The 24361-nt window shown below is 40.4% G+C and overlaps 3 protein-coding genes across 3 annotated transcripts; all 3 read right to left on the minus strand.

Moving 5' to 3' along the window:
- Positions 1–1155: 1155 nt before the first annotated feature.
- LOC111229173 (leptin receptor gene-related protein) lies at positions 1156–3838 on the minus strand. The gene is made up of 4 exons (XM_022755382.1): positions 3695–3838; positions 3274–3349; positions 2371–2557; positions 1156–2268 (listed from the first exon to the last, which is right to left on the minus strand). Exons 1-4 carry the CDS (start codon positions 3708–3710, stop codon positions 2152–2154), a joined length of 396 nt encoding a protein of 131 aa, XP_022611103.1. The 5' UTR covers positions 3711–3838; the 3' UTR covers positions 1156–2151.
- Positions 3839–5210: 1372 nt separating this feature from the next.
- LOC111229116 (phosphoglucomutase-1-like) lies at positions 5211–13679 on the minus strand. The gene is made up of 11 exons (XM_022755304.1): positions 13383–13679; positions 11721–11883; positions 10719–10865; positions 10350–10475; positions 7971–8161; positions 7668–7822; positions 7313–7428; positions 7075–7210; positions 5919–6102; positions 5615–5743; positions 5211–5469 (listed from the first exon to the last, which is right to left on the minus strand). Exons 1-11 carry the CDS (start codon positions 13638–13640, stop codon positions 5380–5382), a joined length of 1695 nt encoding a protein of 564 aa, XP_022611025.1. The 5' UTR covers positions 13641–13679; the 3' UTR covers positions 5211–5379.
- A 574-nt stretch (positions 13680–14253) lies between these two features.
- Positions 14254–18873, minus strand: LOC111229180 (angiopoietin-related protein 3-like). The gene is made up of 7 exons (XM_022755394.1): positions 18279–18873; positions 17963–18073; positions 17126–17246; positions 16630–16743; positions 16192–16287; positions 15737–16009; positions 14254–15634 (listed from the first exon to the last, which is right to left on the minus strand). Exons 1-7 carry the CDS (start codon positions 18783–18785, stop codon positions 15423–15425), a joined length of 1434 nt encoding a protein of 477 aa, XP_022611115.1. The 5' UTR covers positions 18786–18873; the 3' UTR covers positions 14254–15422.
- Positions 18874–24361: the final 5488 nt, after the last annotated feature.

Raw genomic sequence — 24361 nt, forward strand, 5'->3', positions numbered from 1 at the left:
TCCAAGCAAATTGGTGAGGCAGCTTCAGTGCATTCCTGACACACGCGAATAGCGAACGAAATTAAACCAGTCAAGTTTAATGCAGCTGCAGGGCTGATTTCTAACACATTGTATTTAACCCTGAAAAGATAATGTTGGCTTTTATCATTCTTTTGTTTTGCAGCTTTCTCACAATTGGCAATATTGTTGATCTGTACAATTTAATATCAATGTTTCTGTGCTTGCAAAGAGCAAAACAGATAGGGATGTAGGGAGATGTTTTTCAGTGAAAATTACAGGCTACGAGGCACAACATGGAGCTGTTTTACGTGCTGCTTGTTGAATACTGCAAAATATCTAAATTATTTAGCAGCTGTTCACACCTGAATTTCTGTTCGTCAGGCCTAAGGTCCGGTCAGACAGAAATGTACTGACCACCAAAACACACTGACCCACACACAACCTCTTCCTTCTTTTCTAGCCTGTGCCTCGTGGGAGGCTGTTACTGAGGTCCGCTCCAGTCACTCCTGCTGCTGTACTATATGAATAGTGTGCAGGTGTCTATTTGAATGCATCATCCATCAGCACTGGACAGAGATAAGCTTTCCAAAAGTCAAATCAAGTTCTCCATCCGCTTCACTGAGCCCTGTGAAATTCACTTTCCATACCAGCATTCATCTCGTCGCATCATCAGCAGTGAAACAGAAGACAGAGCCCACACATTTCTTTCACTATACAGAGAGATTTAATCAATGTTAGAGAAACAAATGCAGTCAGGATTTTATGAAATAACCTTTCAGAGCTCTTCAGCACTTGTTAGTGTTTTCAAGGTTTGGGTATGGGAGGCACGATAGACAGAACAAACTTTCTTCCTATTGAACATGTCAGTTGTGAGACACAGTATAATGCCTGTCCTTTCAAAACCTATCTTTGATAGTCTCTGAAGTGGGGCTATCTACACAAAAAGAAGAACCTCATTAATAGTTACCAACAGTGATGAAACAGAACATGAGGATGTAATATTGATTTACAGATTCCAATGGCCTCTGATGATGAAACATTAAAACTGACTTGAATCTCAAACAGAGATTTTTCCACTAACAGTTTGCACAGGCACTTGTGACTGAGTCCGTAGGTTAAGCCCTCACCATTAGTATGAAGCACACTAAAAAGCACACTGCCTAAAAACATACATGTACAGTATTTACCATTCAACATGTAAAAATATAATTCACAAACTGATCTTTTGTAAATATTATGAATCTCTTTGTCATCTGCAGGAATATAAAATGAATGTGGGTACGGCTCACACGAGAGTTAAACACAGATGCTCAGATGTATGATACATACTAACCAGTGCTTTCTCAAATGCCTCTGCTAGCTTTTGAGCATCATGTTGCTGCATAGTACAGATCAAAGCCTACAGTTCAGTGGTGAATATGCTCCATTTTTGCAGTCTACAATGATCTTTGGTGAGAATGTAAACAATTGCACCAAAACAAAAAGCAAGGCTTCAAAGTCTTGAAAACAAAAACACACAAGATCTCCATACAAATATATATATTTCACCTGATTAGGAATCCTACAACTAGTTGTCAGATAGCACGGATTAAGATGACTTGCCCTGCCTTTACACTTTGAACACTGTAAACAGTGCTCATATTAAGCAAGCCATAATTCAGTATAGCCAGTTCCCCCTTGAACAGTGAGGACAGATAACACAGTGAGTATTGTGGTGAGCATTAAAATATAGTTACTCTTTTGGATCCCTTTATGATATTGATTAACTGAAGCGTAATGAAATAGCAGGTAGCTGCAATGAACAGGGTGATTTGGGGGTTGAAGCAAAGGCGAGACAAGCTAAAATACACGGGTTAAGGTGGATAGTGACGGTGTTAAAGCATAAGCAGGGTACAGGCATCATTGTTTCCCTAGTCCCAGACATAAGGCACATTAATAGGGTACATAGTGTTGTCTATAATACCCCCTAATATATCAACATCGGCCTGATAACATGCCCAGTAAATCTGACATTTTCAAGCCTGATCATCATCCCCATGGAGTGCACAACACTTGTGCCCCTTAGTCTGCAGTTTATCCATTCAACTATCCGTCTACCCACCTATCCATCCATCCTTCTGTCTGTCTGTCTGTTCACTGTCCAAACGCACTCTACCACTGCTCCCAGCTGAAGTCATCGCCACCTCCAAACACAACAAAGAAGCCAAGGATGGTGAGGAAGATGACAGCGTTTCCCGTCATCACCAGACCGCAGGCACCCCACTGGATCTGTAAGAGAGAAATATCTTAACTGAGGTGGCCAAAAGATATCAGTGGTCATCTATTTGCATTCGCATACAGAATATTTCAACATATGTCAAGAGAACTTACTGTGCTATTGCGGGCTAAGACAATAGGGAGCCCAAAAGATGATACGACGATGCCAGTTGTTAAGAAGTAGGCCAGCTCTCTGCATGCATTGCTGGAGGAGTCAGTGTCATCACTGACACGTCTGGATATAAAGGTCGGGATGGGGCTCAATATGTAGAAAATCAGTACGAACAGAGGCCAGTATACCCTACAAACACAGGTATGGAACAGTTAAAAAGATGGTTCACATTTTAAGACAAACAGTGGTATGAGTTTGCAGCTTCTCAGATAAATCTCTCATGACTAAATGTATTTAACAAAAATATATTAGACTAAAACAGCTAACTACACACAACAGAATGAAACTCTACAGATTTTGCACATGAAGGTCAGTTTGCACATCACAAGAGTTACTGTTACGCCTGTAAAAAAAAACACTATACAATGTTTTCTGTGACTCTGAAGGAGATTTCTAAAGTCTGAAAAAATAATCCTGATGACATCAGAGATATCTCAGCTTGGGTTGAAGTTTAAAGTTTTTAACAGAGAGCCAGCATTACAAGCTGGGAGCGTGGGGTTAGAAAGAAGTGGGCATTTAGGGGCAGGGGAGCTCTAATGAAAGGCGCTATTGAGTTGAATTATGGAAATTGTGGGATTCAGCATTTCTGAGCCATAACAGGCTATATTTCTGGACGTCTGCTGCATTGAAGATGACCTTTTTTTTTTAACCCTGCCACTCAAAAGTCCATCAACTTTAATACTCAATTACTGGAGGGTATTTATGAGTACAGTCATTTCTCTGTAATAAATTACCACATCACCGGAAGAAATAAATGTACTATCCCTTTAAGAGTCAACAATGTATGTCAAGTCAAGTCTGCCCTATACAATGACATAGATGCTTTGTTGTAACAAAGAACCTACCCATACTGTTCCAGTGCACAGCCCAGCAGAAGAAATGTCAGCCCAATGGCTCCACTAAAGGACAAACCAACCAGTGCTGAAAGCAGAGAAACATCAGTTACATTATATTACATAGGCACAGATATTTATATTCTATCCAACGTATAATGAGAAACAAAGCAGACTTGTAGCCCTTGGTACTAACAGTTTGTGGCTAACTGTTAAATATACTGTGAAAAATAGCAACAACATAATATTCAAAACCGCTTAATATCATAATAATGGAAAGAAATAGCCTGCAAACATAGCAACGATAGCTTTCGACATGATTCAGCACAGGTTTTCAAACATTTTAAAACTCGGTTAACAAAGTTCTGAAGCACAGTCGCCAAAGAAAACCGTCCACTTGTTAAACGTAACTCCAAACTGTCGACTAAAATACCTTTAATGCCAGCCATTACGATAAATGTGTGAAAGTTTCTCTTTTGACTTTTGTTCTGCTCCTTCGCTGTTGTTTATGTGCTCAGGCTCTGCTTCTTGGTAAAACCACTTCCTGCTTCCTCCATCGGGTCCTTCTTTGTCATCAGGTGACTGTTAAAGCTACAGTTCAGTCGCTCGGGATCACTCGCTGTGCACATGCAAACTCACTTGAACGCAACGGGGTGCTGCCGACTCTTCTTCTTCTGTTTCTGACCGCTTGTGGTGCACGAGGTTCCCAGGGCCGTGTTTAACACCCAAGAACGCTTCCTCAACCACTGTGTTTTACATGTAAGCAGTATACACTGTTATACATTATTTATATTATTAGCCTACATAAGTTGTAAATAGTAACATTAATAAAGGCTGAAGTCCATTTAATTTCTAATTTATTTTCACACATTTGTGAGTGGTTTTACTTCCTCTTCCATTATCACATAGTTCCCTTACTAAAATGTTACATACTCTTTATGTAACTTTAAAAAAAAAAAATGAAATGGTTGCTCTGAAAATTGTTGGAGGAACTACAAAACCCACAGTAAAAAAAAAATACCCTCAGATGAACCAGGGCTAAACTCAGTGTGTCTCCCCTTTGTTAGGCTTCAGGCCCACTATAATATGGAGATTAAACTGGGTGAAAGGTACAGTACTTCAAAGGGCATGACTGATCACACAGCTAGACCAGATGTTAGCGGACTGATGCTGCTGCCGTACAGATGGAAATCCTGTATCCACCATACCTGGATAAGTTCCCTTCAAAAAGTTACAGCTTAAATGTCTCCTGTTTCACCTTGGTGTGGTAAAGAAGATTTTGTAAAGGAATGATCAATAAAGTCTGAAGTTCTGGTAATAAACTGCGCCTTAATATCGCTTTGCTGCTGTTTCTTGTAATTTTCAGGACAGTTACTGCCAATGGAAAAATGTGTTTGTGCCTCTGTTTGTGTTTATGTTTGCATGAGCTGGCATGTTGTCACTCATCCTGCAGCACCCACATGCTCAACTTCAATTTAAGGTTGTTATTAGCTGATGAGTTTTAATTCCCCTGAATGACAGAGTAAGCATCATCCAAATAATAATTTGAGGCTTCATAGCAGGAAACACCCAGTTTCTTTGAAAATGATAGCTGGGTGCACAAGGAGGTGTTATTCATTAGATAAACCTTATGTTGCTTTCTTATTTTCTTCAAAATCAACAAATCTTTAGTTCTCCTTTCTGCAAAACCATTGTGCTGATACGCTACCACAAATCTTTAAAAAAGAAGTGAGAAAGAATAGATGTTGCTATAAAGAAGTTTCAGACAGGAAATGAAACTGCTGTTTTCAAACCACAGTGAATGTTTAATAAGAGAACATTATGTCATAATAGGTTGTTTTGATCTCTAAGAGTGATTTTGAAACCCTACTGCTTTTTGCCAGTGACTCATTGCTACAAATCACAATCACAGAAGTAGAATCGACATGGACCACACGTCACACGTAATCCAAAAATAAAAAGCTGTTTAATGTGTTACAGAGACAGTCACTGAATATAGTTTCAACCTAAAACGCATGCCGTGCGGCTACATTTGGAATTTAAGCTCAGTTCATACAAAAATCTGGAAAGAAAAACAAAATGGGCATTACTGAAGCCATGATGGAGAAAAGTGAGGAATCATGTGATGACTGACGGGCCACTTCGACCTGTCCTGTGATGGAGCTGGGAAATCTTCAGAGCGATTGTTGCCAGGGGTGCCAGTATCACCTGTAACAAACAAGGACAATATATAAGCAATATTGTTTATTAGTATTTTTACTTAGAGATATTTTATTCCAGAATGTTCAATTTAACATATTTTTGGGTTATTTTGATCAAACTACTCTTTAAATTGTCATAATTAGACATCTACCTGTGTGTCTTCAAAAATGTGCTCCCTCTCATAGCTGTCAATGTAGATTCGAACAGTCGCCCCGTCACTACCTGTGCCACTGAGTCTGTAGATGATTCGAGAACCATCAGAGAAGATGATCCGCAGACCCTGCAGTGAAAACAGCCCAGCACAGACCATATGAAGCTTTCAGGATTTGCAGGCACAGCTGAGTGGCTACGATGCTGAAAGAGCCCAAACACTCAGTGAGCATGGGACACAGGATGTATCTGTTCATATAATAAGATAATCATTACCGGAATACATCTCGGTGTGTGTCATGTACCTGGTTCCTGGAGATGGTGCTATCAACAGGATCTGTGTACTCAAAGTTGTCAGCTTTTTCCACTTGGTAGATTTTGTCTTCCACAGCAAATCTCTGCTTCACGAAGGACTTGTCTGAAATCATGAACTCCAAATCCTCCATCATCTCACAGGCTGCGTCTATGTCGACATTCTCATAGTCATACCTGGACCAAACAACAACACATTTTAATTACAAAATAAAAAGTGTTTTATTAATCAACAAGTTCTTATGTGACACAGCAAATAGACTTTTCTGTAACAGTCAGGGTTTAGAGTTTAGAGCTTATATTATCTTAAGGCGGTGAAAACTTTCAAAAATTTTAAATTAACTCCAATAATTTAGAAGACTGTTTTCCACCATAGAGCAACAATACTCACCAAATTTACAATTCTTTGCTAATGTAGTGTTTTAAGATTATTTGTAACCAATGGTAAGTCAGCAGAGCAAACCATTTTTTTTTTAATGACAGATTTAAGCTTCAATTTGAAAATATATGTATTTATAGTGATGGCAACACAGGCAAATAATATGAAAGATCACAGAGTCCCTGACTCATTATTTTACATTATCGTTCACTGCACAGCACAAGGCTTGACAGAATGTGCAATGGCATATATTTTCCACTAGATGTCAGTCTTTACATGTGGCAGCACAGGGGATTTCTCAGCTTGCCTCTTAATAGCTCCATCTACAGACAGGTGAGAGATTAAACAAAAAACCTGAAAAATGGTGGAGAAACAGGATGACAATGACCCCATCCAATAGGTGGAAATGAAAGGGAATATCTTTTGGAAGAATGGTGTTCATCCCTCCAGTAGAGTTCAAAGACCTGTACAATCAATGTCAAGAAGCACTGAAGCTGTTCTGGTGGCATGTGGTGACCAGTATCTTACTAAGACACTTGGTTTTTCCTTTGATATGTCACCTACTCAAAAATAATTATTCCCCTGTTACTAACTTTTTGCTGTCCTCTTCCTTGTGATTTCAAAACATTTTGTATCGAGTGAGATGAATGAAAGGTTTCAGTGGTTGTCAGTGGTTTATGATGGTTGATGCTGTAAAACCACAAATACAAACTCAGAAAAAACAATGGTGTTTACTTGTATGATTGACTCCCAATCATTTGACATCTCACCTGGTGAAGTAATTTCTTCCATATTTTAGCCAGTGGTCCTTAAGAATATCCTCTACACTCTGCCTTCTGCTGGCCAGAATGGACAGCCATGCCAGCACAGCCCAAAGCCCATCCTTTTCCCGAATATGGTCTCCACCTGAAAGATGATATGATGATATCATCTTTATTCCCCCCCCACAGTATTTCAGTCAAGATGAAGCATCTTTTGATCAAATAACTCACTGAAGACGTACAGTACCTGTACCAAAGCTTTCCTCTCCACACAGAGACAGTCGGCCTGCGTCCATTAGGTTCCCAAAGAACTTCCACCCAGTGGGAGTTTCATATAGCTCTATTTTTGTTGCCTTGGCTACTCTGAAGGAAAATACAGTGAAAGAGTATTCTAAGAAAGCACAGAGAAACTTTGAAACACCAGCAGAAGGCAACACAATTTATTCAATACAGGTCCGGTTATATCGTTATTGTACATCTAAATACAAAGATTAAATCATTCAACCTTGAAGAACTCTTAAGTTTGACTTGGCCACAACTTGGAAAAATCAAAGGCTCATTGGTTTTGATAGTGATATGTGAAAGCCAGGCCAAGGTTTTACCTGTCTAAGGCTGCACTTGTGGGCATGCTGCGAGCGAAGCCTCTCACCCCTGTATGCTGGAAGTATGGGATGCAGAAGATGTTGTCAGCAATCACAGCCACAGAGTCAGACGGGGTGACGAAGAAGCCGTGTTTACCAAGGATCATGTTACGGTCCTAGAAAGCCGACAGCCAGACAGAGGTCAGAGATCAAAGCCTTTGGTTCAGGCCCAGGTTCCAGACATGAATGTAAAGGATAATTTTTGCTTGATGTCATTTTATAAATTCGAGCAGAAATAAAGAAATAAGAAACCAGTGCACACACCCCATCACCATCAAAAGCTGCACCAAAATTATGCTGTCCATCTCTCATGCTGTCAACCAGATCTGCAGCATAGGTGAGGTTAGGGTCTGGGTGTTGACCCCCAAAATCCTCCATTGGGATACAGTTAATTGCAGAATTGGCAGGACAACCCAACTCCTCACACAGTATTCTCCTCACATATGGTCCTACCACTGGGGAGACAGGGATAAGACAGGGCTGATTATAAAGACTACGGAAGTCAGATCTGGTATGAAGTAGCATTATCGGCATTGCTCTCTTTAAAGCAGTAGTTTGACATTTTGGGAAACTCCACTGAAAATGTTATTAAAACTGAACAATGTGGCTATTTCAGTGTACGGGGTGCCGAATGTAAAAATTCAGTTGCAATTTTTTAGCTGATATATTTTGAATATTTACTCACTTTCATTGCATTGAGGAAGGTGTACGGTTCTTTATGGACGGTTTTTCACACGGTTTTTACCGTTCACTCTACATGCACAGAGAAGATAAGGCCAGCCATCACATCATATTTCACCTTTGCAATATAAAAGTACTGTTAACTAAATTATCTAATGAAAGGAAACATCATCTAACAGTAAACACCGTCCGGACATCCATTCTTGAAGCGGGTCAAACTAGGGTCTTCTCCCGCACCCAGCCCGGTAGCTAAAATCAGGTGAGGATAGTCACTACAGGTACCGTCCACACTATTAACGGTAAGGTAAGTAGTTTTAATTTTGACTTTTCAAAGCATTCTGGAGGGAGATATTGTTAGCTAACCTGACCAGCTAGCTACCGTTTTGTGTCACCACTTGGATGCTAGCTAAGGTTAGCTAAGGTTTTTACCTTGTGTTGTGGGGACCTGAAACAAGAGCCAGCATTTTAAATGTCAGATATATCTAACTTGGTACATAGCTATCTGGGAAAGTCACACATTAGCAACAGCATAGGCTTCATAGAGTGGTCATTTTATTACCAGTAACCATTAACTAGGTTATGGGTAACTACGGTTACCTATTTCTGAAACATAGCTGCAGAAAATCCTTTCAGTGGATCACAAAACCTTAGCTAGCACCTGAGTGACACTAACAACCGGTAGCTAGCTGGTCAGGTTAGCTAACAGTAACTCCCTCCAGAATAAAACTACTTACCTTACCGTTAATAGTGTGGACGGTACCGGTGGAACTGCACCTTGGGGTGCAGCCCGCACACCTGCCTTGACTGAGTCCTTTCACTCCTCTCACCGACTGATCCGCGGTCAGTGGCGTGGGCGGGGCTTTGTGAGCTGAGGCTGCTGCAAGGGGGCGTGGACCAGAGCGCGGCCTTGGGTCATTTGCATATTTTCATTTAGCTTTACACTCGGCGACTAGATTTAGATTTAATATTTAGATTTAGATTCAACATTTAGATTTAAATGTAACATTTATCTTTTAAACTTAAGATTGATATATATATTTTTTTTTACATATACACATTGTCAACAATTAAATATAGCATGTTGTTTTACATGAATTTCTGTCTCAAATCAGAAGAAAATGAGCTTAATGTGAGGAAAGTGAGCTAAATATTCAAAGTATATCAGCTAAAAAATTGTAACAGAATTTTTACATTCGGCACCCCATATGATTCAAGCTGAGAGGCCAGATTTATAGTGATATACAGTATAAGGTTATGTGGTATCTACTCAGTAACAATATTTGTCATGAGGGAGTCTATATTGAGCTGTTGTGGTGGAGGATTTAGTTCCTACAACCCCATATCACCTCTGCTGGAACAAAGCCTTAAACAACACTCTAACAGGATTCAAAATTTCTTTGATCTTTTGGCAAACATTTCTCATTGTCATCACTGATATGAATATAGTAAATGATTTGGATGGTGTAATTGAAGGACCTGTGTCATTGGAATTACCAGAACAAAAAATTACGCAATAGTTGGATGTTTTGGTGACTGAGGCCAAACAGATTGTTATGTACTGACTGGTGACTTGACTTGTCCTTCGCATTTGACCATACGCAAACAAGTGGAGGAACATGGTCATCATGAGCATGTTGTTTTTCCTGATAACTTATGACTCAGTTTGAAAGACGCATAATACTGAGCCTTGATTGTGAGAAGAACCTACATACACTGGCCTGTGTGCTCCTATTATATTGTTAAGAATGCATTTGTTCCTTTTATTAGATATTCAAACATGAAGCCAAGGGCCCAGTCTGCTTTCAAACCCAGAACAGTTGTATGTAATACATTAATACAGCAATTAAAACCAACAGAAACATGATTTTTAATGCAATATTTGTATCATATAATCTTTCTGTCATGATGTTGTTTACAGTGTAATGGAGAAGATCTTAATGAGATGAAATGCTATCCTCTCACCTCCGTGCATGGCATCTAGTCTTATTTTGATGTGGTTCTCTCCAGACAGAAGCTCCTTCAGGGCCGCGAAGTCAAAGATATTCCTCAACAAGTTGGCGTAGGATTCCACTGAGTCCACAATTTCCACTGGACAAAACCACAAATGAGAACAAATAATGTATCAGTCGTCAGTGACTCTTTGATTTGAGCTTGTGTTTTATCTCAGTAGTCAATCAAATGAGTCAGAATTTATGTTTGATCTCAGAGAGTTAGTACTTTTTTTATATATGCAACAATAAAAGGAAAGTTTTCAGTGCTCTAGAAAATTTTTCTCTCCCATTCCCTCTGTCTTTTCCTGATCTGAAGTGCTGGGATAATGCGACACTTCACCTGTGAAGGGTTTGAACTTGTTCTCCAGATCAAACATCTGTTTTCCCAGGGTTGTCAGATCCACTCGAAGTCCAGGGCAGATGGCAAACTCCTCGATGGTTCTGCTGATTTGGAAGATCTTGTTTGTGACAGCCTCTTTTGCCGGTCCTAGATGAAGTAGATATTATATTTATGGTTTAACACTGATGGTCAGATGTAGAGTACTGTAAAAGTAAAGACGGGTGACAAATGAAAGGGAAAATAAGATGGAGTCATCCTGGAAAGGACCGCTCCCATCAGGATAGAAATGATTCATCATAGGATAAAAGTCATCACTCAGAACAACTTTGTATTTATTTGCAGTGACCCTTCACTCTAAAGGGACAAATGGACCTAAACCATGTCAGCAAAATGGCCCCCACTGCATAACAGAGCCACCAGATCCCCTCACTGTAGGGGTCAAGCATTCAAGCATCCCTCTCTATGTAACCGTCAACGCCTGTTCTCACTTACACAGTCCGGTCACGTCCTGCATCGACATTCTCAGTCACCTGAGGACAAATTGCTCTTGTGTTTTTCCTTACACAAGCACAATGCCTTTTCCACAGATCTGAATGCAGATGTCACTTTAGTCATTGTTCCTACTCAAACATGAGCTAGTTGAGCATCTCTGACTGAAGCTCCTGCCATCTGTGCCCCAACAATGAACCCTCTTTTAGAGTCAATCAAATCTTTTCCTCTTGTCATCTTGATACAAAATCAGAATCAGTCTGCTCTGCATTTTTTATACATGATGCCACAAAACATGACTGGATGTTAACTGCTTATTTGTATCATGCAGTGCACCTGTGTGGAAGCATTTGCATTCATTATGTTTCTCCACTCATTTATTCAGGTTTTTCCTTTGTGCCACATGTCTGAATGAGGCCTTGTACAGCCTTTTTCAATGTCTGACTTCTCTTGTGTCACTATTTTGCACTTGGCTGATGACCCTGCATGAGTCCTCCTCTCCAGTTACCATACCTCCATTGACAGTATTGAACTTAATGCCAAAGTCTCCATCAGGTCCACCGGGGTTATGGCTAGCAGTGAGGATGATGCCTCCGATGGCTTTGTATTTCCTGATCACACAGGAGATGGCCGGCGTGGACATTATCCCGTGGTGTCCAATGATCAGACGACCCACCTGAGGAAATGTCACACAGGTGGGTGTGAGATGGCTGGCATGACTGTGTATCTTAATATATCCGAGTGGGGGAGGGGTGGGAATACCACTCGATATCATACTTCTTCCTAAAGGTAAGCGGGGTTAGGATTTTGTTTAATGAACCACAGTTACGGCACACCAAGAGCAAGTTAGGTCGTGTGTGAGTGTATTTTGAATCCCACTGAGTATACCATCCATCCGAGAAAGCATCAGACGCTCAAAGCTCATGATATTTAAACCTGAGGACCACAGGGAGCTCATGGCTTTAGCTGGCAAGAGAATGGAAAACAAAACAGGTTTCATATGTTTCTATTTGAAGCTTTGCAGTTGCAGCAGCAGCTACCTAGAGTTATGGCTAAAAGGCAGTATTCATCCTTCAATTTCACAGTGTTACATTGTTCTGCTGTTGTGTTGCATTATACGTTTTTCTGTCAGTGGTCTTGTATTGCTTGTGGCTCACAGATACTGGCCATGCACACTTAGTTGGTTGCTCAATAGGAGCAAATGCCTCTAATCCAACAGTCCTGTAATAAATCCCTCTTCATGGGTTAGGGTTATAATATGCAGTTTTTGTTGAAATTGTCTTGTCGTTTTGGATACTGCAGTTTTGGGTGCTGTTAAATAGTATTGTGTTATATGGACAGGTGTTGCTATTATTTTGTCCTCCCCATTTATATCAATGAGGGAAGGCTACTTAACAGAGACACCTCTCTGTATAATGTAATACAGTGCAGCAGTACAAACTGCAGAAGGAGCATTTATTACAGGACTGTTGTATTAGACTCCATTAGTTTCAGCTAAATGTTCTGAATAACAACAAAGTGACAACTAAGTGTATTTTAATTAATCATTGAAGTTGATAAAAGCATTAGCAAACTGCTACAAGTTATTGGTTGTAATTTTAACTAAAGGATATTATGGCACTAGATGAAAAATGAAAGGTTTATCAAAGGTACCAGAAGTCATCCATAGAGTGGCATTTTATGGCAATTCATCTGATAGTTGATGAATGAGATGAATGAGTGTAAACTATAAACAATATTTTACCTTTCATTTAACTTAATTATGTTTTGTATAATAATGTAATATACTAAAGAAGTTCCAATCATCTGTTTGGATTTCTCTTCTGTTTTGTTTACCTTTGGATTAAAAATTATACCTTTAACTTGTTGGATCTAGGATACATATCTTTTGATTCCAGATATTCATAATGCTTCCATGTGTCAAAAACTGCAAGTGAATTCTAATACAACATGAAGCTGGTAGAACCAATGACAACAAAGTGATAATAACAGGTGATCAGGGCAAGTGACACTGACATACGTGAAGTGATCTGCACACAGTGACATCGGCCCATGTGCTCAACCACCCACACACTTACCAGCATGCATACACACACACACACACACACACACACACACACACACACACACAAACACACACAAGGCGAGTAAATACACACACATGGTGACACTGACCCCATTGGCAGCTGCCATCTGCACAATGACCTCAATAGCTGTTTGGTTAAAGAAGCGTCCGTCTCCCCCCACCACCACTGTTGAACCCTGGCGGTCACGTAGGTCAATGGAGGAGAAGATACTCTGGATGAAGTTGTGCAGATAGTTCCTCCTGGACTGAAATACAAAGACCCTTTTCCTCAGGCCACTGGTGCCGGGTCTCTGGTCAGGGTAGGGGGCTGTAGGGACAGTCACCACCTGCAGAGGACTGTTGTCCATTGTTTCAAAATGAAGATCCAAACTAATGCGGTGGCGTAAAGAGCTGGGGAACCTGTTGTTTTGAGGGAAATCCCCCTGTCAGTGGACATAGGGAATGGTACACAGCAGGGGCAGAATGGGAGGGTAAAATCCTGACTCCTCCTATTATTTCACTGGAAGCACAGGGTCACAGTGGTGCTTCTGCAGCCCAAAATAACCCTCCGAACTAATGTGTGTGCAGAGGCAGTAACTGAAGACGCTCCTTCACACATGTGCCAGGAGATCACTGTCAAGGCTGCAGGCCCAGTCACAAAGACGTGTGTGTGTGTGTGTGTGTGTGTGTGTGTGTGTGTGTGTGTGTGTGTGTGTGTGGGTGTGTCTGGTGTCTGACTGGAAGTTACTGAGTTGTTATGGGAGCAATTCATCCATCTGTTAAGGGTTGCAGCTGTGCTTGGAGTAATGATATGCAAAAAGAAGGATGGCATCTCTCATCGAAGATGCACTTGGTGCTATTTTAGGAGAGGATATTTACCCTTTTTAAAAGTTGTGTGTGAGAACAGAGAGCGTAAGGAGCAATTAGAGACTAATTAGGAGCACATACTGATATAGATATGTGGTTTTAAGAAAGTGTCTGTTGACACAACAAAAATAATTTATTGAATCTAATTATACAAGCAGCTGAATCAAATCAGTAGAAGGTTATCTGCATGAGACAGAACAACACTGCCCTCTAGAGTCTATTCAGGGCACCTTATAACACAGTACAATCACACTACAACCTCCCAGTGCAACATACAGACAGTTTTAGTATGTAGTAATAGCGTGAACTTGCATTAGTCATTTACTAGACTTTGGCATCAAAACAAAGTTGACATTACTCTATTACGTAAGTACCAAACAATTGACAGCCCAAGGTAACAAATAGGACATTATATATGTTTTTGAATATAAGCATTGAATGAAGTCACCATCATTCTTTTATTTTTTCAAGTTAAATAAAATATAGCAAATGTATCAAAAATAGAGTATGTAAAGTAAAGATGAGTGTTATCTATAGCAGTGGCTACTAACTAATCCCTCAAAATGAAACAATGTCTATCTGGGACCCCTTGTCATTCATTGCGGGTGTTAAACTGTAACTAGTGAGATTTCACATTGTTGCTTCTGAATCATTTTTAGAGGACAGAAGGGATCAATCTGTGCACAGTACACTTGTGTACATTTCACTAGACAAAGACACAATTAATAAAGAGTCAGAACTATGTTTTGTAGTCTTTTATATCCTGTTAATTCTCTCCCTTAGATGTATCTTGTGACCTGCTCAATGGGTCTCCCACCTCCCGTGTTGGGAACCACAGCAGTACACTGTGAGTCAATGTGACCCAATATAAAAACTGCTCATATATGGCTGTCTGTTTCAGTTTCCTCTCTGTAACCTTTGATGTCTGCGATACTGTGAGTGAAGATAGATTTCATGCCATGGTATGAGGTTCTTAACAATAAGCTAACAGCATTTCAGTGTATATTAGATTTCAGTATACATTTTGATGTTCTACGACATTAGAAACTACATGCACAGCATCCTGGCCATAGGACGTAAGTCATTCTTTGGGCTTTCTGTTTATGACACAGGAGTGTCCTATGTAACTACCTTAAATCTATTAGGACTTGTCAGCTTCCTCGCTGCCCAAGTCTTCTAAAACCATGGCTGCTGACAAAAAGCATTGCCACGGCTCTCCTGAAGAGGCCGCTGTTTGATGCTGATTGTTTTGAGTATTTTCACTGGAGACTGTTGGTACCGGATCAGAGAAAGATGCCTGTCTCAGAGGAAGCTGAGGAGGAGGAAGGTGGAGCTACAGGGTAGACAGAGATCTGGGTGAGCTTGAGGAAGTAGGGAGCTTTCCGGGCAGGCTTCCATTGAATCCCTCTCCGACGCTCTGAACGCCCCTTTGGTCTCATGTGGAAATATCTCCCATTCAGGTTGGTGTCTCCGCAGGCGTTGAACCACCATCCGCCTGGAAGATGGCAGAAATTACATGTTGTGCAGCTGATACTAGATGACAAGTGTTCATGAATCCCCTTATTTGCATAACATTGGGATAAAACATCTGCTGTACCTGTGTAACTGTGGGCACAGTTGAGGTCCTGGTGCTTGTCATTGTCCCTGTCCTTGGTGGAGAACATCATGCCCGTGTGGTTGCTGATGGGGTCCGGCAAATCTCCAGACAGATGTGTGAGGTGAATGGTGTAGTTGCTCTCTGGACCGTCAAGGTAAAATCTGTATTCGATGAAGCGTCTCACCTGTTTCCAATCTTCCAGCTGGAAGTGAAGAACAGAGTCGCCCTGAGCGGCTAGAGAGCGGATCTTCCTGAGACCCAGCCAAAACTCTCCTGTCAGAGAGAGAGAGAGAGAGAGAGACATCAGAGCTGGTGTAACAAACGCAGACATGATGTACACAAACTCATATACAGAGCTGCAGAAATAAGGTTATAAAGTAGTTGTGGATTTGGCAGCTGAGAATTCATTTTCCAACATTTCTAACATTAATTGCGCACACAACAGTGTCTGTTACCTTGAAAATATCCAAACCCATTTTCATACTTCTCCCAGGTTTGATCAAAATTCACTGAACCATCCCTCCTCCGCTGGATGACTGTGACTCCGTAGTCTAAACAGAAAAAAAGAAAAAGAAAAGTGGATCACCTCATTAGAATTTATGATCTTTAAAATTGTCATTAATCAGTTTTTTAAAAATGCATTCAGCAATAGACATTCAACAGACAGGAATTTACATTCTGTTGCATTCTTTTAACTTATTGATCTCAGCCTCAGTGTTAACTGTTCACTCTCACACAGCTGTGTCACAGCTGCATTAAGTCACTACTAATGCAAACTGCATATTTGCTACTGCTGCTGCTTTACATTAAAAATGAAATGACTACTTTAGTGAAGACAGACAGTTGGACTGATCAAAAATTAACACGCGATCCTTGAAAGGAGTTTGTCGTACCTTTGCTCATGTCACAAAAGGCCATGAAGGGCTCTGATCCGTTGGGTCTGATGGCGTAGACGCCGCTGGCTCGCTCCCCTCTGCTGAACAGCTGGCTGCAGTCTGATGGCAGGTCTGTGGAAAAATGACCACAAACTTGACGTCAAACTTGAAACTGTCCTGAATAAAGTTTAGCTGCAAAGTGGTGATCTGGAGCAGAGAAGCTAATGCACACGTGACCAGAGAGTTCATATCAGCAGCATTAATGGGGTGTGCAGGATAATTGATTGCTCAGTAAGTAGTGACACTGTGGATGTAGCAGGCAGCTCCCTGCCGTGACAGTATGAAGCTGTATGAATATGAGGCAGAAAATTGTTGGAAATTGCCTGGACACATTCTTAAATCATGAGCAGTGACACAGAAGGACTGAATACTTAATCTAAGTCCCTGCTGACGGTGTATGTCAAATAAAAGGTTCCAAATCCAAATATGACTCTCAACATTTCCTCCATCTTACTCATCATTTCGGGGTTGCTGGTCGAGCTTGAGGTCAGAAAAGGGGTGAGTGTTGGTGCTTCACTGTTGAAGTTTTCAGGCATCCTCTCAATGGTGTCCTGGGCTAATGTGTTGGCTGTAAGCTGGGGAAAAATTGTAGGGGAAACACTTTAGCTTGCAGATATAATCCTTGGACTGACACTAGAGGAAAAACTGTGGGTTATGTTATTCTGCAAAAGTAGAAATTTTCCAAAGTTTTTGATTCATTTTATTGTAATAATCTGAATTTTCAGCTCTCAAGAATCAATGCAAATGTATTCTATCACTGAGGCACAGGCTGAGATTATTCAGAATATGGACAGCTCCTTCATCATGTCTGCACTCTTCAAAGATTTAAAGTCTAAATTACACGGCACAGTAGCATGACTCCATTAAAGCTTCTTTCTACCAGAGCAGTCGGTGCAGTGCCATGATGATGACAGCTCATAACTCAAAAGGCAGCAAAAATAATCGTAGGAAACTGATGGAGAAATGCATAGTTAAAGGGCTGTATGAAAATTTGTGTGTGTGTGTGTGTGTGTGTGCGTGAGTGGGGAGGTGGGGTGAGTGTGGGGGTGAGGGGCAAGGCCCTCCCCCCATTAACAATTATTTCTTTGGCCCCTCTCCTCGACAATGAAAACCCTTGTTCCAAGTACCTTAGAAATATTACAATAATAACAACATAACAAAATGTTGCAGTGTTAAATATTAACCTTAAAGTCTTTTTTATGGTGTAACTATTCGATTTTTTTTCTTTAATTTACAAAGTAAATATCATAAAAGAAGAATTAATCAAGGTAAGAAAGTCCCTAACATCTACCTTTTCCTCCAGGATCTTGATCTTCGTCTTCTGGTGGTTGATCTGGTCGTTCTGCTCCTTCACAGCGTTTAGCAGCTCAATGATGCTCTGCTCCTGGCTGTTGATCACGTCCTGCTCGTGGAAAAAAGTAGGAATTATGGGATCTGTTACACAATGGTGTTATTTAATTGTTAATATTATAAGAAATTCTTTGAGTCGGTATAGAAACAAAGTATAGTTAAAGATAAAAATATATTCTACTTCTTACTAACAACTACTTTCTTGGCACCTTGTTAAAGGTTGAATCAAGTGCAGGTTTCGACAACAGGTGACTCACCCTGAGGCCATTGATCTCTGCCACTTGATCGCTGGTCACCAGACCGTGCGACAGAGTGCTCAGCTTCTTCTCCAGGCCCTCCACTTTGTTCTGCAGTTGACTCTTCTCCTGCATGATGTTTTCCATCTTGGAGTTGATCTGAACAGACAGGTCTTTGATCTCGTCATTGTTGGCCTTCAGCACCACAGTGGTCTTCTTCAGCTCCTCCCCTTCCTCCTTGATTTCACTGGCGAGCACTGACAGCTGGTAGAACGAGTGGTCGAAGATGTTGAGCTTCTGGAGGATGTCATTTATCTGTCCCTTCGTCCTCTGCACGAACTCCCGCAGGCTCTGGCCCAGCTGGAGGAGGCCGTTCGCCAGGAGACGCACGTCATCCAGACCAGCAAATCGGGACCGGGTTTCAGCCGGCGCCCCGGGCTGGAGGACAGGAGTTTCCTCGTTGCCACAGAGGGCAGGGACACAAGTAGCAGACAGAACAAACAATACGGGAATTAGTATGGTTCTCATGTTGTTGTCTTGATGCTTCACCGGCTGTGTGTTGATGGTGTCAGGCAGCTCTCTCCCTCCTCTGTGACTGGACAAAGAGCCACTGAGTGAGGAAATCTTGGGTTTTATATGTGCACTGTCTGCTATCAGGTTAATGATTATCCTTATCTGATCAATATCAGTACACCGGATGGAGTTTCCCCCTGCTGAGCGGACTATTGAAACTGGATCATATTCACATCATCATCTATGTTCAAAATCCAGTGGTTAGTTTTGATATTATCATAAAGTGGAATGTTTACAGTTTTTCTGCATTTAACATGCTCCACCCATTTTTCAGTGCATACGGTTTTGCTCCATCTAAACTGAATTTGTTCCACTGAGCAGGTTGAATTTACTGAAAGGAGAGTGATTTATCTTTTTGTCCACTTGCCACTGCAGCAATGTCAAATGATATATATTCGGTTTCAGTTCTATCTAAGGCATTTCTTTTTTGTTTTTTGAACCCGGATGGTGTGACACGGTGTGACACGGTGTGACACGGTGTCACACACAGTTTTCTCCTGACCGGTAGTTACCTTTGACGAGGCCATGACTTCTCTCTGTTATTGTTGTGTAGTCTAGTTTATTTTTAAACAGGAAGATGACCCAGTTTACATATAGGATTGATTGAGAAATATGACTTATGCAATTGTGGTTTTGCAATGTGTTACTTCATATACTTTGATCCCCTGGTGGGTAGGAATAGACAATATGCATGTAACGTCACTAGCTGTCTATGACAATGAAACCAGGCAGCATGGATCTGTTTCCACTGTAAATCTAAAGACAAAAACGCTACCCAAGTCAACATGTTGCCTCTTATTTATGAATGGAAAATCTGCAGCCCTGCAATCAAACATTATTCCATTATCTGCAAAAAGAGGTCGACCTGCATTTGTGCAACAGCACTCCTTCGCTCTACACACATAGACACACACACACACACACACACACACACACACACACACACACACACACACACACACTGCAAGAAAACAAAAGACTCATTTGTGGTGCACAGTCCCTACAACTGTCAGTGGGAATATGAAGACCTAGCCTCTCCTCTGTTAAATGTTAACTATACCCATATGAGAGCAGGATTGCATGAGCCCCACAGTGTGTACACAGTAAACAGTGTCCACAACCCTGATTTCAGCCAGTGAGGCCTGATCTCTGGAAGGTAAAATGTATGGGTGCATGGTGTCCCACATTTATGAACCCTCTAATGACGCAGCAGCAGCGGCTTCAAAGAGTAAGAGACACACAGTCTAGGGGCCACAGGGAAATCAAGGATGTGTGTGTGTGTGTGTGTGTGTGATAAACAATGAACGGGGAGTAAGCCAGTCTTCATTATACTTGACATGTGTGAGTGTTGGAGATGGAATATTGAGCTCATGAATACGTATTAACATAATTTATCACTGTGGATTTTGCTTCTATTGATTATTGATTGATTATAAATACAGACACATACACATCAAGAGCTACTGAATGAAAAACTGTCATGCCACATGCAGAACTCTCCAAAACGAGAGCGAATGCAGCCTGACTGGATGAGGGTGAGGCCGACACTGAACTCTATCCTAAACAACTCCTCACCCTTTATATTATTATCACCATGGAGATTGTCTTATCTTATACTTTTTGGGCCCCAGATTGTTATAACAGCAATTAGAGAGTTGTCAAGTTGCCAAGGTTATGACATTTTCTAATTTCGGGAGATGGATTACATACAACAAATGTATTTCCCACTGCTTTATTTTGGACTAAATTCATACTAAATATCAATATATCAGTGTATATGTGTGTGAAAGTGACCCCACATGAACTCCAAACCCAGAGTTGATAAAACTCTGAATGGTGATCCGATGGAGAATCTACCTCAGGGGCAGAATGTAATGTGCCTGAGGAGTAAACCAGCAGCCATCGGACTGTACAGCTCTGCCTCCCCACTCAGCTCCTGCTGGAGGGTGAAGCAAGTCTCCTGCAGCATCTGCATTGCTTTGTGCACACAGAACACTGTGGACTGACCTGTATGTCCTATGCTGCACTGTTGAGTGATATTTTGAGCATACAACAGTAGACACACATTTTCATTCTCTTTAAATTGATACGATTGAGTGATATTGTTTAGCAGGTTTTCTTCAGCCCAAATGGAAAAATGCAGAAGCACGTGCAGGTTTAGCTGTTACACTAACTTTTATTGCACTCTCTGTTTTGCCATTTGGCACCTGCTATTAAAAAAAGATAACGGTTCACATTATTTCGTAATACTGTTTATCTACCATACACACAGACTGTTTACTTGTTTGATCAAACCGCCAAAGCCAAATAGATTTTTGTACAGCTGGCATATTTGTGGTCAAGCCACATACACACATGCGCGCGCGAGCAGACACACACACACACCTACTGTAGCCTTTCTATTATATGTCTGCATTTTTAATTTTCTTGGCTTATTGTCAGTAAACTGGGAAGCAACAGTCCACAGTTTGATTCTAAAAGCTATTTTTAAATCTGTCAATACTGAATATTATTAAATGTTAATTAAAGATAATCCTAGAATTAAATAGAAAATATCAATTTATTAAGGTTCACTTTAAGTTTGAGCAATGAACTACAAATAACATTCATTTGAACATTAATATTTTCCTCAATCTAACAGTAAAATACAAGACCATGACCTTCTTGAGTTAGATTTAAAGTTTTCTGTCATAGAGAAAGAAAGTAAGTTAGTAGATAAAAAGAAAAATTGATAGTGATTTACCATTAAACAAACCTTGACTTTAAAAACTCTCTGACTTTACTGACAGATTTACACTGTCTTGTACTGTTTACAATTAGCTGAAGTACTCTGAATGATTTATACAAATGATTTGTATGACACAGATCAGAGAACTATACCATTCTAAAAGATAAACTACTTACGGCAGCCTCAGCCTTAATGTGAACTTTCACAGTGAGTGTCATATAGCCTGTAACTGACGTCTATAGATTCAAATGAATCCTAGTGGCTTTACTTAAGACTTCTGCATCTTGAATTTTAAATAACCTCACTTGTCAAGGGTGTGTGGCCTTGGTCTTGATTCATAGGTCACTGTTACATGACTACAGCATTTCAGTTGGCCAATGCAGCTACAGTACAACCTGTAACTCCCCTGACCACAAGCCACAGTTACATAATGAATGTCTAATGGGAGAAGATATATGCTGTGACAAACCTTTAGGTGGACTGAACTACTTTAAACTTTTCCATCTGTTTTGTGTTTTCCAGTTAAATGTCCAACTCCGTAAACTCCATTCAGTAGATGTAAAAAAAAAACAACAAAAAAACAAAAAAAAAAATGTAGAAATTGACTGATTAGAATCATGGGTATGATTGGCATCAACATAAAACGTTACTGAACACTTTGCAGCCTCCTACAAAAACAACATTGCTAAAAAGAGGACCTGCCTCTTGGCAGTATTTAACTTACCTCCAGCTATACTTTCCACCAGGATACAGCTTCCACAAGTAATAACCTTAAATGGGAGGAAAATTAATACCCTGCAGCTGGCAAGCCTCCAGCCTCATGTATTTCACTGTTTGGGCCCAAAAAGTCTATTTGTATAAGTTAATAATTAACAACTAATTTTTCAACTAATATTTTAAGTCAATTACGAAGTGAATGTATACCCCCCAATTCTCTCTAAAATATGATGCAACTCTACATCTTTCTCTGAAATTGCCTTTGAGAACATTTTTGCTTTTTGGCCAAGTTTTCTGCAGTTTGTGGTCAGTCAGTCAGCAGTCATTTGGTCCAGTAAAGACTGTTTTTTCTCTCTCTCCCCCTCGAGTCAAACCACAATCCCTCTCGGAGTCAGTTGTCTGCTTGGGTAATGGAAAAGGAGTATTTCTTGCTAATTCTTGCTAATTCCTTTTCCATCCATGGCGGGGCACAACGTGGTGGTTGCAGCCCCTCGAGCGGCTCTCTCTCTCTTCATCATATCATAGACTTTTCATAACCATTGCCCAGTTTATTTTTCTTTCAAGTTGGACTCAAGATGGCTGCTGCCAGTTGGAGACTGTGATCAACAATTTTCACTCTGGGGCTCATAAAGTGTTGTGGGAAATTAGAATTGTCTCTTGGCCTGAGGAGGCAAACTGAGCCACTTGTACCCCAACTCAAACATACATGCAGTGAAAATAGATGGAGAGAAGAGAAAGAGACATTAACTTTATATAGAAAAAATAAAATACACAGATTAAGAAGGGAAGAGAGAGAATTAGAGGACTAGAAGAGTCTACAGCCATGGTAGCATCTCTGTAGGGTTGTACTTAACCACAGCAGTGTTTTGTGCTAAATGCCTAACTTTGGATGCTAACATGCTAGCATGCTATGTTTACCATGTTCACCATCTTAGTTTAAGATATTAGCACACTAACATTTGCCAATTAGCTCTAAACGCAAAGTACAGCTGATGATGGTATAAACCAAAGTATTGAATAAATAACCAAACAAAAGCACCTGACAAGGCCAAAGGATCAGGAGAAGTACGGGAATGTATGTACCTCATACCAATCCATCAATACGTGACACATTTCACTCATTCATACAAATGTCAACCTCATGATGCCAATCCATCAAGTAGATCTTGAGATACTTCAGTGGATATGTCATAAGCTAAGACCTGCTAGTGGCACAACAGAAAAAGGAGGATTGGAAAAATCATCATGATTAATTCTCTGGGCACCATGAATGTTTGTGCTGGAATTTCCAGGCAGTCAATTCAATAGTTGTTAAGAGTGTTCAACAAAAATGTCAACCTCATGATAACACTAAAGTTTTCTAAGGGATTCATCCTCTGGGAAACATTAATGTCTGTAGAAAATTTTGTGTCAATCCGCTATGCACTATGTTTGGAGTGAAGACGTGTCAGATCATTCCAATGTGCCCTCCAAGAGGCTTCGTCTCCAAGACAACCGATTTAGGCATGCTAGCGTTTGATTGACTGAAAGGACGGGGGCTATCTGACGGTTAGTGGTACCTAACGTCACCAGACAAATGTGAACTGATGTTATTTAACCATGTTAGCTAGCGTTAACTAGCAAGCTAACCCTGGCTTCTGGCTTCTGTTGGCTAGCAGTCAGGTTGCTAGCAGGACTAAAGATAAAATGGTGGATATATCAAAGTATGAGTTTAATTTCTCTTGAAAAACCCCTTGAAAATGTCACGATAAATACTATGACATTTTCATTTTCATGCCTTATAGTACTATGATGGTTTTATCCCATACTATACTATAGCATTTTTATGATGGTGCAGTGGTTACATTTGTTGACTCTCAGTGAGAAGGATCTGGGTTCAAAAGCTGCACAGTCCAAACAAATACACATTAGGTTAATATTCAGTTCTAACTGGCCTCATAATGCCTTGCTATAGTATGATTTTTTTTACATTTTTATGCAATACTTACTATGACGTTTTATGCCTAACTATATTATGACGTTATTATGCCTTACAATAGTAAAGCAAAAAAATGTCAAAAAATGATGATGCAATGACGCCATTTTT

Source organism: Seriola dumerili, unplaced genomic scaffold (genome assembly GCF_002260705.1).
Source record: "Seriola dumerili isolate Sdu_G_001 unplaced genomic scaffold, Sdu_1.0 BDQW01000226.1, whole genome shotgun sequence".
NCBI lineage: Eukaryota > Metazoa > Chordata > Actinopteri > Carangiformes > Carangidae > Seriola > Seriola dumerili.

Excerpts from the sequence above, each read along its gene's own strand:
- LOC111229173 (XM_022755382.1), bottom strand. Across the intron at positions 2,558-3,273 it reads TGTGCACTGGAACAGTATGG|GGTATACTGGCCTCTGTTCG; the intron begins GTAGGTTCTTTG and ends CTGTGTTTGTAG. Across the intron at positions 2,269-2,370 it reads TCTTAGCCCGCAATAGCACA|ATCCAGTGGGGTGCCTGCGG; the intron begins GTAAGTTCTCTT and ends TCTCTCTTACAG.
- LOC111229116 (XM_022755304.1), bottom strand. The coding sequence starts at position 13,640 with ATGGACAACAGTCCTCTGCAGGTGGTGACTGTCCCTACAGCCCCCTAC. Across the intron at positions 10,476-10,718 it reads CAAGTTCAAACCCTTCACAG|TGGAAATTGTGGACTCAGTG; the intron begins GTGAAGTGTCGC and ends GGTTTTGTCCAG. Across the intron at positions 6,103-7,074 it reads GGAAGAAATTACTTCACCAG|GTATGACTATGAGAATGTCG; the intron begins GTGAGATGTCAA and ends TGTTTGGTCCAG.
- LOC111229180 (XM_022755394.1), bottom strand. The coding sequence starts at position 18,785 with ATGAGAACCATACTAATTCCCGTATTGTTTGTTCTGTCTGCTACTTGT. Across the intron at positions 18,074-18,278 it reads CAGAGATCAATGGCCTCAGG|GACGTGATCAACAGCCAGGA; the intron begins GTGAGTCACCTG and ends TTCCACGAGCAG. Across the intron at positions 15,635-15,736 it reads CTGTGCCCACAGTTACACAG|GCGGATGGTGGTTCAACGCC; the intron begins GTACAGCAGATG and ends GCCATCTTCCAG.